The sequence below is a fragment of the Orcinus orca genome, chromosome 7 (genome assembly GCF_937001465.1).
Source record: "Orcinus orca chromosome 7, mOrcOrc1.1, whole genome shotgun sequence".
NCBI classification, from domain to species: Eukaryota; Metazoa; Chordata; class Mammalia; order Artiodactyla; family Delphinidae; genus Orcinus; species Orcinus orca.
Genome location: NC_064565.1, coordinates 26,035,155 through 26,054,957, shown reverse-complemented (window position 1 = coordinate 26,054,957; position 19,803 = coordinate 26,035,155). Strand labels below are relative to the sequence as shown.

Here is a 19,803-nt window from a genome sequence, read left to right as displayed (position 1 = left end):
GGGCTAAGCAGTTCTGTTGATCTATTTTCCTAACTGCTTTACCCTCTTCCTTCAGCGGTGACTGAATTCATCCTGTCACTCATTTTTGGGTACGTTATATTCTTGTTTGAGTGGGAGGGAGCGTCTGGAAGCTGTTGGAGGTGCTCATGAAGTGGGTCAGAACATCAGTCAGTTAATTTTGACTCCTGCTGCTGCCTTGGTTGCAGCCAGCACGATGAAGGTGGATGATGGAAAGATGGGTTCACAAATGGCGTTAGTTCCGTAGCTGTGGGAGGGGTGGTTGGTAGGCGTCGGAGGGACAAAGGTGGTCTAATTAAAGTGGGGTTGATTTATTAACGGAGATGTACTGGGCACAGAATTTAGCAATGGGAGGTGTTAATGGACCTGGGGTATTGCTAAAGAGTGCTAAGGCTCAAGACAATTACTGCCTGACTTTGGTGAGAATGACAGATGGGTCCTTGCTGTTGGATAAATTTTGCCTGCAGCTGAAATGGCATTCTTTGTTTCACCCTTGAGGGGCTCTCGGCCTTGACCCTCAGTTGCCTCGCTGGCTCTCTCACCTCCCTGTGCATTTCCAGGACCTCCCTGTGCATTTCCAGGGCACTTTGCACCTCTGCAAGCCTGCTGCTTACTCAGCTGTGGGATTTGCATGTGGCTTTGCCCTAACAATGGGTTGCCTGGGTCCGCTCCATTTTCCAGCTGTCCTTCTGTTTGAATTGGAGTTTCCAGCTGAAGTGATTTCTGGCCTGAGTGGGACTTAAAGAAGTTCTGGTCTTCAACCAGACCTGTATAAATATTTCCTTAGGACTTCTGTTGTATGTGTGCTTCTGGGAGTGTAGCTGTTATTACCCCCTTGACATGTCAATGAAAGTGGAGTGTAGGACACGCAAAAACCGCGGAGGCTGGAGGTCCCTTAGATGGGAAGTGACATTTTGCTTGTGTCCCTGGACTGTCTGCCCGCACCATGCTTCTAAGAACTCTTTGGGGCATTTGCAAGCTGCTCCTGTAGGTGATTTGGCCTCGGGAGATGGATTTCAGAAATGGAGACGTAATAAAGATGTGTATGGTAGTACGCGTTCCTCTTAGCCAGAAGCATTCATGAGCTCACAGTGCCGCCTGCTCTCAGATGTTTGTCATAAATCTGCTTTCTGCTGTGCTGATTTACATCTTTGACTACGTTGTTACAAGTCGGATAATTTTCCCCCCAAATAAAATGGATTTCTTTTTCTACCTTGAGTGGTCATATATGATGGTTGTGGAAAACGTAGGAAATACAAAAAAGTAGAAAGGAAAGAAATCCACTCAAACAGCCCTCAAATATTCCAACCCACTAAAGATTAACCATTGTTATGATTTGAGGGATTTTTAAAAAGTTGTTTTCAATGCATTTTTGAAGTGTAGTTGTACTGTATCACACATATGGTCTTGTCTCTTGCCCTTTTCTACCTAAGTTTTTTGCTCAAACAGTAAGGCAATCTATGATGTCACGTAACTTCCCTCTTACTCCCTTTTGTCTCGGACAGAATGGCCTCATAGATGTCAGGTGTCCCACCTCAGGGGCTTTGCAATTGACTCCTCCCATTATCTGGAAGTTTCTTCCCCCAGATGATTGCCCTGCTCACTTCCCCACCTCCTCCAGACCTTTGCTCAAGTCTCACCTTCTCAGTGAAGCCTCTTCTGACCTCTCCATTCAGTTTGCACCTGTACCAGGCAGAACCCCTCCTGACCTAGACCCATCCTTTCCCGCGGCACCCAGTCCTCGCGGCACCAAATACACCAGCTGTTGATTGTCAACACCATTATTCTATCTAGTATGCTAATATCAACGTTAGCCAACAGCACTCTTGGTAAACATTTCTGAACAGCTACGTATAGCTTATTCTTTAAATGGACCGTTCTTTAATCATTACCCTACTGCTGGATATTTAAATTGCAACCAGTGTTTTGCTATTATAAATCATGCAAACCTACGGTGAAGCTTTTGTGTAGAAGGTGTTTGTCCATTTCTTAGGCATTAAAAGAGATTCTTGGAAAAGGGATGACTGGCTCAAGGTGTATTAAGACTTATTTGGCTTCCAGTGATACAAACTCAACTCAGACTGGCTGAAAAATTATTGGAAATTATTGACCAATGTATTGATATTTGAAAAATATAGGGGTAGACTTCAGGTAGGGCTGATTCCAGAGGTTCAGCCCTTGTCACCAGGGCTTTGATTTGTGTCTGTCTTAATAACTGCTTTCCTCCATGTTGGCTTCGTCCTAAGGCAGCCTCCCCTCATTTAGGGCAGAATTGCTACTGGCAGCTCCTGTTTTCTTGCTGCCAGCTCTACTGTCGCCTCTTAGAAAGACATCCTCTTCCCAGTATTTTCAGCAGAAACTCAGGACTGGTTGTCACTGGCTCAAATTGAATTGTGTCATCTCTGAATCATTAGCTCTGGCCTCGGGAAGGGATAGACTAGAGTGGGGGTCACAGTGCCGTCCCACTCACACCCCGTAGTCTGAGGGTAGGGGATATGCTGTTTCCCAGAGGAGACTCAGGGCCCTTCTACCCGAATGGGGAATGGCTGCTGGGCAGGCCCCAAACTATAGGTCTTCATTTGACTTAGGAACACCTTAAGAACTCTGTGTCTTAGTATATAAAAAGCAAGACACAAGACAGCAGGGAAAGTGAGAGGAGCCCAGTTGCTAAGCGTGCGTTTTTGGGTGTGCTAGGCCAGCCTAATCAGATGACAGCCTGCTTCCACTCTGAACACGGGGTCGGGGTCGGGGTGGGGGGATGAGAGGACGGAAGCCAAGGCCTCAGTTCCCTGGGGAATGAGACTCACTGGCCTGTAGGCTGTACCACCTCCTTAGTGCGTGGTTCAGTGATGAGTGTTAGAGACAAGTTCTGAATGTAAGGGGCAGAAACATTCCTGAAAATTTCCCTGATTTTCCCTCTGCTACCAGTGGTATCCAGAGGAACCTGTAGGCTGCTGGTGGTGGGGCGTGTAGCCGAAATTCGGCCTCTGTACACCGCTCCCGAATTGAATCTCGGAGACAGGGTTTCGGGTAAAGTAGAAAAGAATAGCTTGGGCCACAGCAGGCGAATGCCCTCAAAACTACGTGTCCCCACGTGGAGGGGGCAGTGAAGAGTTTTATAGTAATGTTTGAAAGAGGAGGGCGTGATCAGCTCGTGGGCCTTCTTCTGATTGGTTGGAGGTGAGGTAATTGGGAGTCAGCATCATCAACCCTCTGGTTCCAACCGGTCTGGGGTCTGCCTGCTTGGGGGCCGCATACGGTTAACTTCTCCCACCTGTTGGGGGTCAGTATCTGCAAAACAGCTCAAAGATATTGTTCTGTGCATCCCTTGAGGGGGAACCAGGACCCTGCCCCAAGGCTGCACTATCGTTTCTTTTTCAACTTTTTTATTGAAGTAGAGTTGATGTACAGTGTTGTGTTAATTTCTGCTGTACAGCAAAGTGACTCAGTTATACACATATATATATATAGACATTCTTTTTTTAATATTCTTTTCCATTATGGTTTATCCTAGGAGACTAGATACAGTTCCCTGTGCTAGACAGTAGGACCTTGCTGTGTATCCATTCTGAATGTAACAGCTTGCATCTACCAACCCCAAACTCCCCGTAGTGGGAGGCTGCACTATTGTTCCTTGGCTTCTCCTTCCTTGTCTCCGCCTCCCCTCCCTGCCCTGATTAGCAACTGTTTGAACCTGCCCTTTGGAACTCAGGGAAGGTCATGGAGGCTGAATGAAGCCTGTTTCCTGCAAACAAGAAATGGGGGACACAGAAAGCCTTTTGTGCCCAGGAGCCCCACAGGGTCCTGCTGGGTTTCAGGTGCTCCATCCAGGAGCAGCTGTGGTGTGCGTTAAACAGCCTCACACTTGCGTGCTGAGGGCCACAGAGATTTCATTATCTTCAGGTGGGCCTCTGCCTTGACCCAGAGCAGCCTTCCTAGGAGACCTCCACCCTTGCAATGGGATTGGACCTTGCCAGCTTGCAGCATAACGGTCTGAGGTCGAAATGGCCCTTTCTTCTCTGTTTTCCAGTGTTGAATCTAGCACCTGCCTTAAAGGCACCGCTGCACTTTTGTTGGACCTTTGCTGGCTTCCCAGCTCCCCTCAGCCAAGTACTTGTGGGCTCCAGGGGCACCTGCCCTGTGATCTCTGCCTTGGTGTGGGTCATCTTGGCCCAGGATCTCTTCAAGTAGAACTCATTCTTAGCACAAGGGAAGTTGGAAACGCCCTCATGGAAACCCCACAGTTGGCTCTCTTTCTGTGGGAGTAGCGGCTTTCTAAACCAATCCGACCCTTTCCTCTGAGTCCGTTCTTATCCCAGAATTAGGATGTGTCATGTCAGGTTAGGGCCAAGGAAAATAAAGTCATTTACTCTAAAGAAATTCCTAAAAGTTGGGCTGACCTCTTCCATTTGGGTCTGGTGCTAACGACTGTTTGCGGTTGTGTCTTCGCGAGAGCTGGGGAGTTGCTCCCAAAGGGAAGCTGCCAGAGCTGTGCCCAAGTGGAGGGCCCTTCAGTGCTCCCTCGATTCCCCATGCAATATCCAGCCTTTCCCCCTTTCCATCGCATCAAGGAAATTCGATGGAGCCAATTTAGAAGTAAATGAGACATGGGAATGCCTCCCTTGTCTTCAGGACTCTACGTGAACCTGGGGCCCAGCTGCTCCAGTTTTCCTTGGTGTGTGTGGGATAGAACAATATGAAGATTCTACCTGTGCTCTCAGTTATTCATCCACTGGGCAGGCTCAAGTCGCACAAGCAGAATTTTCCAGTATAGTTCTGAGAGTACTTGGAATCTGTAGCCCACTCTACAAATGCCTGGTATTACCGAATAACTTGATTAAAACGTTTTACAGCAATGGTTTACTGCTTGGAAAGCAGCAGGTCTTCTGTGAAGGCTAGTGGAGGGCTTTTCTAGCTGTGTTGTCCATTCCGTGCTGCCCAGTCCAGACAGTGCAGGTGGAGACAGAGAGGGGGTTCCCGCCTGGACAGCTCTTCATCTGAGGTATATATTGAGCATCCGTGCAAGATGCTAGTAAGAGTTAATAAGGTTTCCATTACTGGTAAAGAAGTCACCCACAAAAAGCACACAACTAAGATATCCTAAAAACAGATTGTAAAGGAAACAAGCCAGATACTCATTTCGATTCATTTCTATGAAATTTTATTAAGCTTCATCCACAGTTACTGAGCGCTTACTGCAAGCCAGGATCAGTGTCTCACAGGGCACTTCAGACCTGGCAAGGGGTCTGCTGCCTTTTTTTTTTTTGCACATGCCAACCTGGCCGGGAGTTGAGTTCTTTGGGAAGGTCCAGTGCCTCTTTGCACCATCACACACATGTTGTCCTTGAAAGCTGCAGTCGGTCACTGCACACGGCTGGCTTTGCCCTTCTCCCTGTGCCAGTAAGAGTGACAGCAGGGGTGACAGGAGCAGCTCACGTCACAAACACAGAAGGCCAGCAATGTAATGCGTTGCACTCACCTCACATAGCCCGAGGACCCGAATGTGGCTGAGTCTCTAGAAAGGCTGGGAAACTTCGAGAAGCTAGCGGTTTTCTCTTGCCCCAGTGCTGTGCTTACCCCTGTAGGAGCTTGTCTCTCTGTGTAGCAAACAGTGTGGCCAACCCTAGCTCTGGTGTTTCAATTCCAACAGCATAAAATTGACCGGCTAGGCTCTCTCTCTGTCTCAGTTCTTTTTTTATTTTTTAAGTTTGAAACTTCATTAGAACACTTGCCAGTCATGTGTTGCAATTATCTATAAAAATCAAGCCAGTAGTTGGTTGCTTATAACATTCAAACATCCATCAGGGGGCTTCCCTGGTGGCGCAGTGGTTGAGAGTCCGCCTGCCGATGCAGGGGACACGGGTTCCTGCCCCGGTCCGGGAAGATCCCACGTGCCGCGGAACGGCTGGGCCCGTGAGGCATGGCCGCTGAGCCTGTGCGTCCGGAGCCTGTGCTCCACAACGGGAGAGAGGCCTGTGTACCGCCAAAAAAAAAAAATCCATCAAACTGTTGTTACCAGGCAAAGAAGATAGGTGCATTGACATACTAGATTAGTTCTATCAGGAACTTGGTCAGAATTGGGAGAAATAATTTCTAGTGTATTTATCAGCTACATCGTTTAGAACAATAAAATTCTTTCTATTTCTGCTACACAGAGGAATTCTTAAATCATAGAAAATGAAATATGCTTGCGTCGCACTGGGTCAGATGACCCCCCTCATGGCTGTGGGCAGGGGTCCAAAGCGCAATATGGCCGCCCAGGGTCCATATGGATAAGACAGAGAGCAGCTCCCAGAGAAGGGACATGTGCTGCGTTGAGTGGGAGTCCAAAGGGGTATTGACCTCCATGCCCTGCATCCATGCCTCCCTTACTCGTTGCGGGAGTGCTTGTAACATCTGTGCCCAGAACGATCCACTTCAAAGCCTTGCTGACCCACTGGGTTGGGTTTCATTCTTTATTAGTGAGTGGACATATGCTTGTTTCATAGGGCTTTTGCGTGGAGACCTGCCTTATTGAGTCAAATTGAGAACTGTCTTTGAAGGTGGACATTGCTTTGGCGCAGAACAGATCACAGAATTAGACAAAAGTGCTACCCAATCAACTTGCCCCCCAAAAGGTCGACTGATTTTTGAATATGCATGAAATGTGTTTTAATTATAACTGTAACACCTACTTTTGTAGACATCTCTTGTTTAAGGTAATTTGTTCATTCTTTTTCTAGACAGTTTTCATGAGGTCCACACTGGATATTAAGCTCTGGTGGGCAAGAGATTTTATTCCAACCATGCCAGCAATGGTGTGTGCATGTAGTTACCACCACTAATTACCTTATTATGGGAACCGTTTGGATGGTTACAGTTTCACTTTCAAAGTTTAATATGGTTCCCAGCTCTCTATTCCCAGTTGTTAAATTCTCAGAGCCTCAGCTGTCATTTGACTGACAACTGCTTGAGCATTTTCGTTCTGAAGCTGGCCCTTTGCTGCTTCAGGGCACACTGGGAAGAGAGGGTGTTGCAGGTGAAGTCTGGACGCTTTTCACATCGCTCTTGAATTTTTTAAATTCTCGGATTTGACAAGTACAGTTAATTTTTAATTTCCTTCTCTTAGAACTTTTCCATTGATGTGTAAAAGGCCATATCAAATATATGAATAGTCTCACAAATGAGAGAAAATATCTATGAGGTCTTAAAATATTCTGAATAATATTTTCTTTCTTTTTAGCTGTCTCCGTTATGAGGTACAGCGCCTCTGCTTTTGGGTTTGCAGTAAGTAACCTGAAATGTACTTTTATGAAGTTTTGCACGTTTCTCCTGAGCCTGCAAATCTCTTGCTGGGCTCTTAATTAAGAGGGTGGTTAGCAAATGAGAGAGAGCATGACAATCACCTTTTATGGAAGTGGCTTCTACAAACAATTATAATTTAATAGAAGTACACTGCAGTGACACTGTCTAATTCTCAACAAGAGATCAGGGCCACCATGTTTTCTGCATCTGGTTGAGAAGGATGCTTATAGGGTTTTAGCCCTTCCCGCCAACCCCCCAAGGTTTTAGGTTTGAAACTGGGCACACATTGGAGTGAACCATTTGCTGGTGTGGGCAGAGGTGTTGGGAGTTAAGATCGGGGCTGCTGGCACTAGGACGTCAGTCGGTAGCCAGACTTGGAATAACCAGGCTTCCCTGCCTGCTTCCTGATGGGTGTTGGTTAGAGAAAATGGGTCTCAGTTGCTGAAAACTTGAGTGAAGTCTTCCCACATCCCTTTAAGAGAATGCTAGTGCTTGTAATTTTCCAGATGAAAAGTGCCGCGTGGTGACTCATGCAGAGAAAGCTCCTTGAAACAGCCCTCCTGCATAGCTTCAGGGCTTCCTGTACCTGAGGGTGTGTGTTCCTGTTCCCAAACCTACTTCTTCCCTTTGTTGTGGGGAGAAGTCGGGCTGGGAACAGGAACACACACCCTCAGTGTTTTGAGGCTTGCAGATTCTTTTCAGGATCTTTTGAAAGGTGTGGACTGTCTCTCCAGAAAAATGCCAAAGTGCCGCATACACGCACTCACACACTCCACACCACCCCCCTGCCCACCTCTCTCTCATACTCCTGTCTCTCTCCCCTCCTCTCTTACATTTCTCTCTCTTATGCATTCACTCGTTCATTTGAACAAAAGCATTGAATTTTGCATCCAATTTCACGGTGTTGGCAGACTTCCCGGAGCCCCTGGGTGACCCCACCTTCTGGACCCCTGGACCCCGGGTATCAATAGAACAGTCCCACTGAGAGCCAGAAACACAGAGTCCTTGGCCTGAATCTTCTACTTGGGACGGGCAGGAAAATGCTGAAATTATCTTGCCTGCCCTGGGGAAATCAATTTCACATGTGTCAGAACAGCGTCATCACCCTGCCCACATCTCCAGAGGGCTGGGAGCCAGAGGCCCCGGGAGCAGAGCCCTGCACACCAGAGTGTGGTTTCTCAGGCCCCAGCAGCAAGGGACCAGGGAGAGCCGTGACCCTGGCACCAGGCAGGCGTGTTGGGTGCCCTGGCTCAGAATTCCCAGGATTCACCTTGAGGATGATGAATGACCAGCATTGTAACGATGTGAAGCCTGTTTGCTCTGAGGTCACTGGCTCAGATGTTCTGAGTCACAGAACGCTTACCTTGTGTCTTCGCAGTTGTGCCCTATTAACTCTGGGAAACCACTAATACCGTGTCTCCTTCTCCTAGTTTGATGCCATCCTTGACGTCCTGTCTTCTGCGATCGTCCTGTGGCGTTACAGCAACGCGGCCGCTGTACACTCTGCCCATAGGGAATACATGTAAGTGGATTTTTGTCTTCTTCCAGACTGCAGAACCCTCGCAAATGAGGGGCACGTAATTAGGCTGTCAGCACAGCTCCCCCTGTAGCTTTGGTCCTGGTGATGAGAATAATAAGTTCCCCAAATTGCCTTTGAGACTGGCTAGTATGATATCAGCTATATGATAGGCCCCTTCTGCGATGGTCAGAGGGATGGGATGTCCCTTTATAATTCTCCCTGTTCTATGCACTTGAGTCTGGAGTGAATATTTGTATGCTCATTTGCCTGTCCATCCATTCATCTATCCGTGGATCAATCCGAAACTGCACGGCTCAGATTGGGACTTGGACCCCCAGGCCAGGACTCAAACCCCGTCAAACCCCAGTCTGGGACTTGAACCCACTGTCTTTTCATTGAAATCACACACCTGGTCTCAGGACTTACTGAAGCTCAAGTTCTTTATGTCTCGGCACAGAAAGAATTCAGTGAGAGACAAAGTGATAGGTATTTATTTAGAGAGATACACATTCCACAGACAGAATGTGGTCCCTGACTTATGGGGTGGCTAGTTTCTATGGGCTGGGCAATTTCATAGACTAAAGAGTGAGAGGATTACTCCAACTATCTTGGAGAAGGGGCAGGGATTTCCACTAATTTGGCCACTGCCCACTTTTTGACCTTTTATGGTGAGCCTCAGAACCATCATGGCTCTGGTGGGTGTGTCTCTTAGCGTGCTGATGTATACAGTGAGTGTATAATAAGGCTCACGGTTTTTGTCATATACTCAACGTCTGTGTCATTTGTTTTTTTTTTTTTTTTTTTTTTTTTTTGCGGTATGCGAGCCTCTCACTGTTGTGGCCTCTTCCGTTGCGGAGCACAGGCTCCGGACGCACAGGCCCAGCGGCCATGGCTCACGGGCCCAGCCGTTCCGCGCGGCATGTGGGATCTTCCCAGACCGGGGCACAAACCCGTGTCCCCTGCATTGGCAGGCGGACTCTCAACCACTGCGCCACCAGGGAAGCCCTGTGTCATTCTTTTAAAGGTTGTGCCCTGTCCCCTTCCCTCCTGTTTCAAATCCATCTACCAATCCACCCATCCTTCCATCCTCTCTCAATTTGTGTTACTGGAATCTTTGCTCCCTTGAATTTTTATGCTTTTTTTTTTTCCTTTCTTTTTAAGTAAGATGAGTTCTCCGCTGTAATTTACAGAAGACATCTTGAAGGCATTCTAAATTATTCTACTTGTCTTCTCTCCCTCTCTGTATTAGAGGATATTGCTTGCCCCAGTCTCTACATCTTGTGGGTGATGATTGTGTGTTTGAGGTACTTGTGTTTGTGACCTTAAAACGTGTGTCTTTCCGATTTCCATTTTTTTCTTCTCTTGGTAATCCCCAGGTTCCAAAGTCAGATCTGTTGGCTTTGAATCTCAGCTGCACAACTTGTCAGCTCTGTGACCATGGGAAGCTATCCTAAACTGGTCTATGCCTTGTTTCCTTACCTGGAAAAAAGGGGAAATAACAGTACCTCCTCATAGGATTATTGTGACGATTATGTGAGTGAGGTAATCATCACATATACGATGTAATATAATATTAGGTTATATATATTAACTTAGAGCAGTGTTTGGCATGTAGTTCAGTAAGCCTTAGCTGTCATTGTTATTAATTATAAAGGGGGCTCCCCTGGGACTGAGCCATCGCTGGTTATTAGAGCAGCAGCTTTACTCCACCTCGGCAGCGTTTGGACAGTTGAATACAAATGAGTAAATGCCCCGTGCTTTGTTGCGGTGCCCAGACAGAAGGTATTCTTGATGGGAGATGCTGTGTCACAATCAGACATACGAACGTTGAGTGTCAGGGGACTCAGATAGTAATATATCTGAGGTTGCATGTGCCAGATGGAAGGCTTGAAAGATGATGCCAAAACTGATTCGAGAATGAGAGCAACTTTTAGTTTAGTTGTTGGCTTTAGATAGAGCACAAAAGCTTCTTTTAAGTGTTAACTGTGTATTTTAATGTGCATTAGCTCTTGTAACAAATATAATTAAAGTATCAAATCTGTGATATCACAGATGATATTCTTTAGGATAAGGTTAATTTTTGAAAAAGTGAGTCAGCTTATTGGTTGAAAAAATTAAGAAACAATAGTAGTAAACTGATTTTGTAAAATTTCAAATGACGGTATTATAATGATAGAAGTTGAATCAACACTGGTCTAGCTGAAGGAGCAGTGAATGCATCTACCCAGGCTGTTGCTGGCTGGTATTTGAGGAATACAGTGAGAACAATCTGGAGAGTGCAGTACAGACACATACTCGACTTTCAAGAGTTGGTCCCTGTGCTCTCAGAAGAACACATATTCTTTGGATTTATAGTTGCGCCATCCAATATGGCAGCCACTAGAGGCTGGTCCTGAGAGGTGTTGTAACTGTAAAATACACACCAGGTTCCAAATACATAGTAAGAAAAATGAGTATAAACGTTTTATTAATAATTTAAAAACAATATTGATTACATGTTTAAGAATATTTTGGATGTATTAGGTTAAATAAACTATTACAATTAATTTTACTTGCTTGTGTTTACATTTTTAATATGGCTTTTAGAAATTTAAAATGACATATGGGGCTAATATTATATTTCTGTTGGGCCTTGCCCTCAGAAGAGAAAGCTCTTCCCTCTGCCTTCTCTTATTTTGGAGTTAATAACCCAGAATTTGATTTGCAATTCTAGGAGGAATTGAATTCAGTGTTTCTCAATTTCTCTCTTCTAATTTGCTTTTTTAATCTGATTTCCTTTATGCTAAAATGAATCTCTTACATATTAGTCACAAAGCCACAAATTATCGTGGCTTTTCTATAGTGTTGGGATCTCTGTGAGCATTTGCCAGGTGGCCTGGAGTTTTTCCAACATTAAGGTTGATGACAAGAAATGTCATTGGTTTCACTGTTTTTAATGATCCCCAAACAAGTACCCTTAAAAAATGTGTATCTTTATTAATACCCATAAGGCAGAAACTCACAGATTTGCTTTGATAATTCCCAGATGGTTGTTCAACGTGATGATACCCATGGATTCATTTGGAGATTCTTAATCTAGGGATTAAAATAACACTCAATCCCCTGTATCGCTGGCTTAGTTTAAAGTTTTAATCTCTGGCTCATCTCATGTAAATTAAAAATTCGTGAAATCACCGCCAGCTGAGAAACTGATGTTTGCATATGAATGAGCGTGAATGAATGATGAGGGGCATAGCCAGAAGAGCCTCTGGTTTTCAGTTAGTTGCTAGAGAACAAGATTTGAGAGAATGGGGAAATACCCAACTAGTTCTTAGTTAACTCTTCTAATTTTCCCTCCTCAGCCTTGCTGCTTGATGACAGTGGGTGTGACGGGTGTTTGATGCTCAGAGGGAGAGAGCATGCATGCCTTCACCACCATCACAGAGCAGAGCTCTAATAAGCTTTGCTTTGTTTCACACTTTTTTATTGTGCCCAAAAACATCCCATTTACCGTCTTAAATATTTTAAGTTTATAGTTCAGTAGTGTTAAGTGTATTCACGTTGCTGTGGGTCGTCAAATTCACAGAGACAGAAGGTGGAACACTTCGGTATTTTTAAACAATGTAAAGACATATTTGACTAGAGGATGGCAATAAGAATTGAACAATTATAAACCTAAGCTTCCTCATTTTTCACAACTAAACAATAAATACATTTCCAGAAATAGGTGACAATACCTCATGCAAAATTCCAAAGTCATGTAGTCACTTAGATTAACCCAAACTGTTTGTAAATTAAAAGACAACAGCAAAAGGTCACAAAAAGCCTATTTCTTTCATAGCATCATGGCTGATTCTTTTTTTCTTTTTTTTTTTTCGCGGTACGCGGGCCTCCCACTCTTGTGGCCTCTCCCGTTGTGGAGCACAGGCTCCGGACGCGCAGGCTCAGCGGCCATGGCTCAGGGGCCCAGCCGCTCCGCGGCATGTGGGACCTTCCCAGACCGGAGCACGAACCCGTGTCCCCTGCATCGGCTGGCGGACTCTCAACCACTGCGCCACCAGGGAAGTCCCTATGGCTGATTCTTTAAGCAGATAAACAAAGTACTGTAAAGAATGGTCAAAACTTGGCCTGAACTGTCTTCTGGTAATTATTAATACCACTATTTATAGTTTTGTTGTCCAAGGACAAAAGCTGTATGGGATCGATCACCTTCTGCTGTTACTGGAACAGATCTCCAGGAATTTTTCATCTTGCCGATTGAGACTCTATGCTCATTAAACAACTCCCTATTACCCCTCCTCTAGCCCTGGGTAGCAACTCTACCTTCTGTCTCTATGAATCGGACGGCCCTAGGTCCCTCGTATAAATGGAATCATACGGTATGTGCCCTTCTTTGCCTGGCTTGTTTCACTTAGCGTAGTGTCTTCAAGGTTCATCCATGTTGTCGCATGTGTCAGAATTTCCTTCCTTTTTAAGACTGAGTAATATTCCGTTATATGTATAGACCACGTTCTGTGATTCCATTCATCTATTGGTAGGCATTTGAGTTGTTTTCATGTCAGCCATTGTGAATAATGGTGCTTTGAATATGGATGCACACACGTCTATCTTCATGACCCTGCTTTCAGTTCTTTTGGAAATACACCCAGCAGTGGGATTGGTGGGTCATGTGGTAGGACTATTTCTTCCTTCCTCCCTCCCTCCCTTCCTTCCTTCCTTCCTTCCTGATCTAGTTCCCTGAGCAGGGATTGAACCCACCTCCCCTGCAGTGGAAGCGTGGAACCTTAATCACTGGACGGCCAGGGAAGTCCCAGGACGAGATTTAATGTTTCGAGGAATCTCCATACTTTTCTCCATAGCAGTTGCTTCATTTTGTGATTCCACCAGCTAGTTATCTATTTTGAAAAGCTCCAAATTTACATCATCTTCCTGTGGTAGGAAATATGTACGTGGGGAAGGCGGACCATTGGGCTTACATGCGGTAACGGTTTCCAACAGGTGACTGTTTTAGAAGGAGGGGCAAGGGAGTCATTTGTTTGTAAGGGAAGGATTCTAAGAATACACTAGGATATCCAGCTGGGTGAGGGCTGGGAGGACCACAGCAAGGTTAGTGGACAGTCACCGTTGGATGAGAAATCCTGCTTTGCTTGGCAGTTGTTGGTGTGGGGCACTAACTTGACGGTGGGATGCTAAGAACCAGGGTTTCACAGGTGGTTCATTTATTGGTGTGGATTTAGGGTGGGAGTGGGTGGCTGAGGTAGGGTGAGGAAAAAAGTCAGGGCCAGGTGTGAGCCCAGGCGTTTGGGGGCAAGGGAGCAGGGAGACACGAAGGAGTGTGGTTATAAGGGTGCGGTGGTGACGGTTGTCTTGGCGATAGTGGATTGCTGTGAGGCCACGCAAAAGAATGAAGCATGCTTTGTACACTTATATTGGGATCTCCGAGGTTCATTCAGTGAGGAAAGCCTGGAGCCGAATCGTATTTAGTCTTTTCTCTTTGTGGATGCAAACCTCTTTTGTTAAAACCACACACTGTTTGGACATATGAAAAAAAGTCTCCGCAAGCATACAAAGGAGACCAGCAGCAGGGTCGCCTCTGGGAGGGGGACTGGGGACAGAGAAAGAGGGGAGACACTTTATATCCTTTAGACCAGAGCTGTGCATTGAACTCTCTGTGGTAATGGACACGTTCTCTCTACTGTCCAATACGGTAGCTATTAGCCACACGTGACCCTTGAGCCCTCGACATGTGGCTAGGATGACCAAGGATCTGGATTTTTAACTTTATTTAATTTTAATTAATTTAAATTTATATAGTCACACATGTGGCTAGTTGCTACTGTATTGGACAAAGCCTCTTGAGCTGCTTTGATCATTTTTACTCTTTTTTAAAAACAGACAGAGTTGTTAATAAATCACAATCCAGGGACTTGGAAATGAGAGAAAGATATTGAGGGGGGAAGGAGATGATGGAGGCAGAGGGTGTGGGAGAAATTAGTGTAAGAGGAATTTGGCAAGGTCGAAAGACACAGAGAATTTCATGCCTGTCTTAGCTGTTCTCAGCCCTGGGTACCATGTAAGGCCACAGGAAGTACCACAGCCTCCTGCTGCCGTCAGCTGCGGAGGGCCATCAGGATGCTTGCCTTGGAAGGTACAGCTGGGTGCTCACTGGGGGCCTGTGACGTTTTGCATATGATTGCGGCACAGGTGGGAGGGCCCCCCGAAGGCTCCCCAGTGCCAGCTGTCTGTTTGGGCCATCCGTCCTTCAGCTCCCTGAGATGGAGAGGCGGAAGCAGATGGGAGGCTGTGCACCTTTACAGGCTTCTAATTCTGCCACATTGAGGCAAAGACGCAGCTTGGGAGGTTGTTCTCTTGTGCCAGATGTACCTCCAAATGGCATTATGCTCCGCAGCATATCGGAAGGCGAATGTGAGAGGTACAGAGGAATATTCTTAGAGAGATGGAAATCCTTTGTGTGTCTTCTCATGTGAAAAAGGTGGAGCGTGCTGGTTCTCACCCAGGCAGGGTATTTCTCCTGTTTCCTTTTCCAATTTGCTTGGCCTGAAAACTACCAGTTGACAGGACATCTTGATAGTCTTTTTTGTTGTTTTTTGAACTTTATTTTATATATTTTTGTAAACAGCAGGTTCTTATTAGTCATCCATTTTATACACATCAGTGTGTACATGTCAATCCTAATCTCCCAATTCATCCCCCCACCCCCCCACCCCCCCGCCACTTTCCCCCCTTGGTGTCCATACGTTTGTTCTCTACATCTGTGTTCTGTGTCTCTGTTTCTGCCCTACAAACAGGTTCATCTGTACCATTTTTCTAGGTTCCACATACATGAGTTAATATACGATATTTGTTTTTCTCCTTCTGATAGTCTTTTGATTCCTGGTTTCGGTAGCCCCCTTGCTGGTTTTGAAACCAAGCCAGAAATGGAAAAAGAAAACTGCTGCAGTCAAGTAGAGGATGGGTTGGTGATTTGCTTTTGGCGTCTGGTCTAAGTGGACCCCAAAGGCAAAGAGTTACACCAAGAACGTATTAAAATAGTACCACGGGGCTTCCCTGGTGGCGCAGTGGTTGGGAGTCCGCCTGCCGATGTGGGGGACGTGGGTTCGTGCCCTGGTCCGGGAGGATCCCACATGCCGCCGGCCAGCTGGGCCCGTGAGCCATGGCTGCTGGGCCTGCGCGTTGGGAGCCTGTGCTCTGCAACGGGAGAGGCCACAGAGGCCCGCGTACTGCAAAAAAAAAAAAAAAAAAATAGTGCCACGTTCCTCCACCCCCCTGCCCCCCTTGTCAGGGAGCATTCCTTCTACCCTTAAACTGAGGGCTCTGGGAAGGTGAATTGCATTTCCTCCACGTTTGTCTAGTGCTCTTAACTTTACAAAGCTCTTGAAGTGCGTAAAGTGTGTTTTTAGCTCAAGAGCAGACCTTGAACTAGAAGAATAAATAACCTCTGAGATGACCTCCATGCCCGTTGAAAGCTAATGCAGAAGGTGGAGCCTTGATAGCAGGACATGAGCTGCTATCCTGAGCTCATCTGCCTGGAATAGTTTAGATTTAGTCTTGCCTGAAGGCAGAAGGGAGTTGCCTTCCACTGTCAGGAAACAAACATATGAAACCCGCCAGACACAGACATGATATTAATGGGTTGTGATGCGGTGGGCAGGATGTATTCGAGGAAGGAGGGTAGGCTTGGTCCCTGTTACCAGTTGAATTGTGTCTCACCAAAAGATGTTGAAATTCTAACCCCCTGTGCCGCAGAATGATACCTTATTGGGAAATAGGATCCTTGCAGGTGTCACCAAGTTAGATGAAGTCCTAATCCAGTACGACTGGGGTCTTTGTAAGAAGAGGAGACACACAGAGACAGAGGCACTCAAGGAGAAAATGACCATGTGACAATGGGGGCAGAGTTCAGAGTGATGTATGTACAAGCCAAAGAATGCAAGGATTGTTGGTCAATCCCAGCAGCTAGACGAGACAAGGAAGGCTTCTGCCCTATAGGTTTCAGAGGGAGTGTGAGCCTGCCAACACCTCGATTTCAGACTTTGAGACCCCAAAACTGTGAGACAATAAATTGCTGTTGTTTTAAGACCCCCAATTTGTGGTGCTTTGTTATAGCAGCACAGGAAACTAATACTGTCCTGGAGAAGAATTCTCTGTCAGACCTGCACTCACTTGCTCCGTGACCTTCAGCGGTTTATTAATCTTTTGAAACTTCAGTTTTCTCATGTGTGAAAGTGGGAGGGCCATTGTAGCTACCAAAGGGCATTGAGGTGAAGATTGAACACGATAGTGAATGGAACATCAATATACGCTCAAAAAATGTCAGGCCACTTCTTTTCCATCCCTAGAGTTTTGAAAATGTTTTTTATTAGTCAGTACTGGGATAGTTTCTCATTGTCTGCTCTACTGTTCTATTTTGCTTTCAAGAGTGTTGAATAAAAGACTCTGCAAAGAAAAATTGGAAAAACTGAAATACATGCTTTGGCATATGTAGAAAGTTGCTTTTGACCTTGAGACATGTAGTGTAGTGAGGTGATAAAAGATTATTCCTTGATTTCCTGATTTCATCCCATGCCCCTCCTCCATCCCCCATTTTGGATCAAGACAAAGGTTGTAAAAGGTTGGGGTAATTCCTAGTGCCCCAAAGAATACAGTAAAACTCACTTGTTATAGGACCTCCCCGAGCTAACATTTTGATTTATAGCTTGTGTGTGTGTGTGTGTGTGTGTGTGTGTACGTGTACATGCACACATGTGCATGGTTCCGTATACATCCTTTTTCTCCACATAAATAGAGATGATCTATATATACTCTTTTGAAAACTGGGTTTTCTCTGCTACCAGCACGGTTTGAATATCTTCCCATCTTAGGACAGAGAGATGTTATTTTTTGACAGCTATGCAGTGTGCTATGTATGGATTTAACATATTTTGTTTAAGCAATTTTCTACTGAAGACATGGGTTGTTTTCAGTGTCCTGAAGTTAGAAACAACCTGAAATAGCTACGTGACACATTTATATTTTAATGCTTGTCCTCTTATTTCTTTAGGCTAAAGTACTAGAAGTCTGGGTGAAATAATATGCTAACTTATAACTGATGCCCGGTGGCAAACTGTGCTCCAAAAAAGGTCATACTGATTGACATTCCCACTGGCAGGGTTGAGGATGTATGTTTACTCACTTTTGCCCACACTAAGTGTTATCATTCATTTTGATCACAGCCCTTTGTCCAGGTGGAAAATTGAATTCTCTATGTTAACACACATTTAAAGAAACGTTAGTTACCAGTCTAGCCGAGCATTTTCACATATGTGTTTTTGGCATTTGTATTTCTTTTGGGAAATGGGTTGCCAGAATTTCAAATGGGATGAGAAGTCTTTTATTTCCATTTTGGGACGTTGCCCAGACTCTAGCTGGTAGAACTTCGGTGACTAAGGAAGTACAACTTCCTTCCTGCTCTGCCCAACCCCATCCCCCCCTAATTCTTTCTTTTGCAGTGCCATATTTTTTTCTTTCGTAGATCTAATTACCTGTATTTAATTGATATATTGGTATATTTGTTTATTGCCCATCGCCCTCACAAATTTTACGCTCAGAAAAGCATGGGTCATATGACTGTCATATTCTTTTCAACCCCTAGAGTAATGCCTGGCATTTAGTAGGTGCCGGTTATCGAGTTGCAGAATGAACGATTGAACTGTGGAACCCCCTCATCTTACATAAATTTTCATAGCCTTTATTAAGATGATAAGTATTTACTGAGCACCTGCTCTGTACCTGGTATGCGGGGCTGTGCGTTAGGTAGCGGTATTATTTAACGCTTGGTAGAGAAGGTAAATATTGCTGCTGAAGGCTCATGGCTGGTAAATGGATACAACTGGAGTGTGAACCTAGGTCTTCCTTGCCTGGAAATTTGCTTGTAACCATTATGTAACACTGCCTCTCCAAAGGACCATTTGTGTGTCTTGGTTTTACCACTTTTTTGCCCTTCCCACCCCTGGAAATGCCCCTTCCTAGCAATTAGCTGCAACCCAAAATTGATTGGAGGGAGAGGGAAAGTGGAATTAAGAACTATACAGTATTCAACTTGAAGTGCAGTCCTAGGCTTTGGTTCTGCATACAGTGGGGAGATGGTTGGCAGCTGGCCAGGCAAGGGTAAACTGCCTGGGCCACCTCGGGGCAGTCTAGGGGCAGGGTTGGTCTTCCCAGGAGCTGGTGGTCACGTCCCGGGTCGCCTGGCAATGGCTGCTGAGACGAGCACTGCAGCCCTGCGATGTCTCGAAGGCCTTGCGAATGAGGATCATTTGTCTTAGCTGCAGCCTGGACTTCTTCCATGCTCTTTGCAACTTTGGTTCCTGTTTTCAGACCAAGCTGGCAGCTGGCTAGGGCCTGCTGGATCCTGGGCTGAGGGCTTTGCCGTCAAGGAACTGGAGCCCGAGTTTGTCCATGGCTGTGGCCTCTCCTCTGACACCTGCTGCAGGATGGGGCATTTGCTGAGTGGAGAGCATTCTCTCTCCAAGAACACCGGCCGGTCAGTTTCACCCTGAAGATGGTCACCCTTTGGGATTTGGGTTTGGATATCCCATTGACCGTCATCCTTCCATCTGCCACTCTGGGCTGCGGTAGTCTAAACCACTGCCTGCACTTTGAGGTGAGCGGACTTAGTTCTGAAGCCTTCTTTGAAGTGGGGAGATTTTTTTTTTATATATAAATTCATTTAGTTATTTTTTCGCTGCGTTGGGTCTTCGTTGCTGCGCGCGGGCTGTCTCTAGTTGCAGCGAGCGGGGGCTTCTCATTGCAGTGGTTTCTCTTTGTTGCAGAGCATGGACTCTAGGCACGCGGACTTCAGTAGTTGTGGCATGAGGGCTCAGTAGATGTGGTGCACAGGCTTAGTTGCTCCACGGCATGTGGGATCTTCCCGGACCAGGGCTCGAACCCGTGTCCCCTGCATTGGCAGGCGTATTCTTAACCACTATGCCACCGGGGAAGTC

The 19,803-nt window shown here is 45.9% G+C and overlaps 1 protein-coding gene across 3 annotated transcripts in view; it reads left to right on the top strand.

The window, feature by feature from the left end:
• The window catches only part of TMEM163 (transmembrane protein 163), a 252,859-nt gene that overhangs the window by 155,513 nt on the left and 77,543 nt on the right, over nt 1-19,803 (top strand). For all 3 annotated transcript variants that reach the window (XR_004481070.2, XM_004265435.3, XM_033420276.2), the window contains exons 3-4: nt 7,241-7,284; nt 8,733-8,824. Coding sequence is in view for 2 of the 3 variants with exons in the window: in XM_004265435.3 (XP_004265483.1) it covers nt 7,241-7,284; nt 8,733-8,824 (136 nt within the window). In the remaining variant the exon portion in view is untranslated. The remainder of the gene's footprint in view (nt 1-7,240; nt 7,285-8,732; nt 8,825-19,803) is intronic.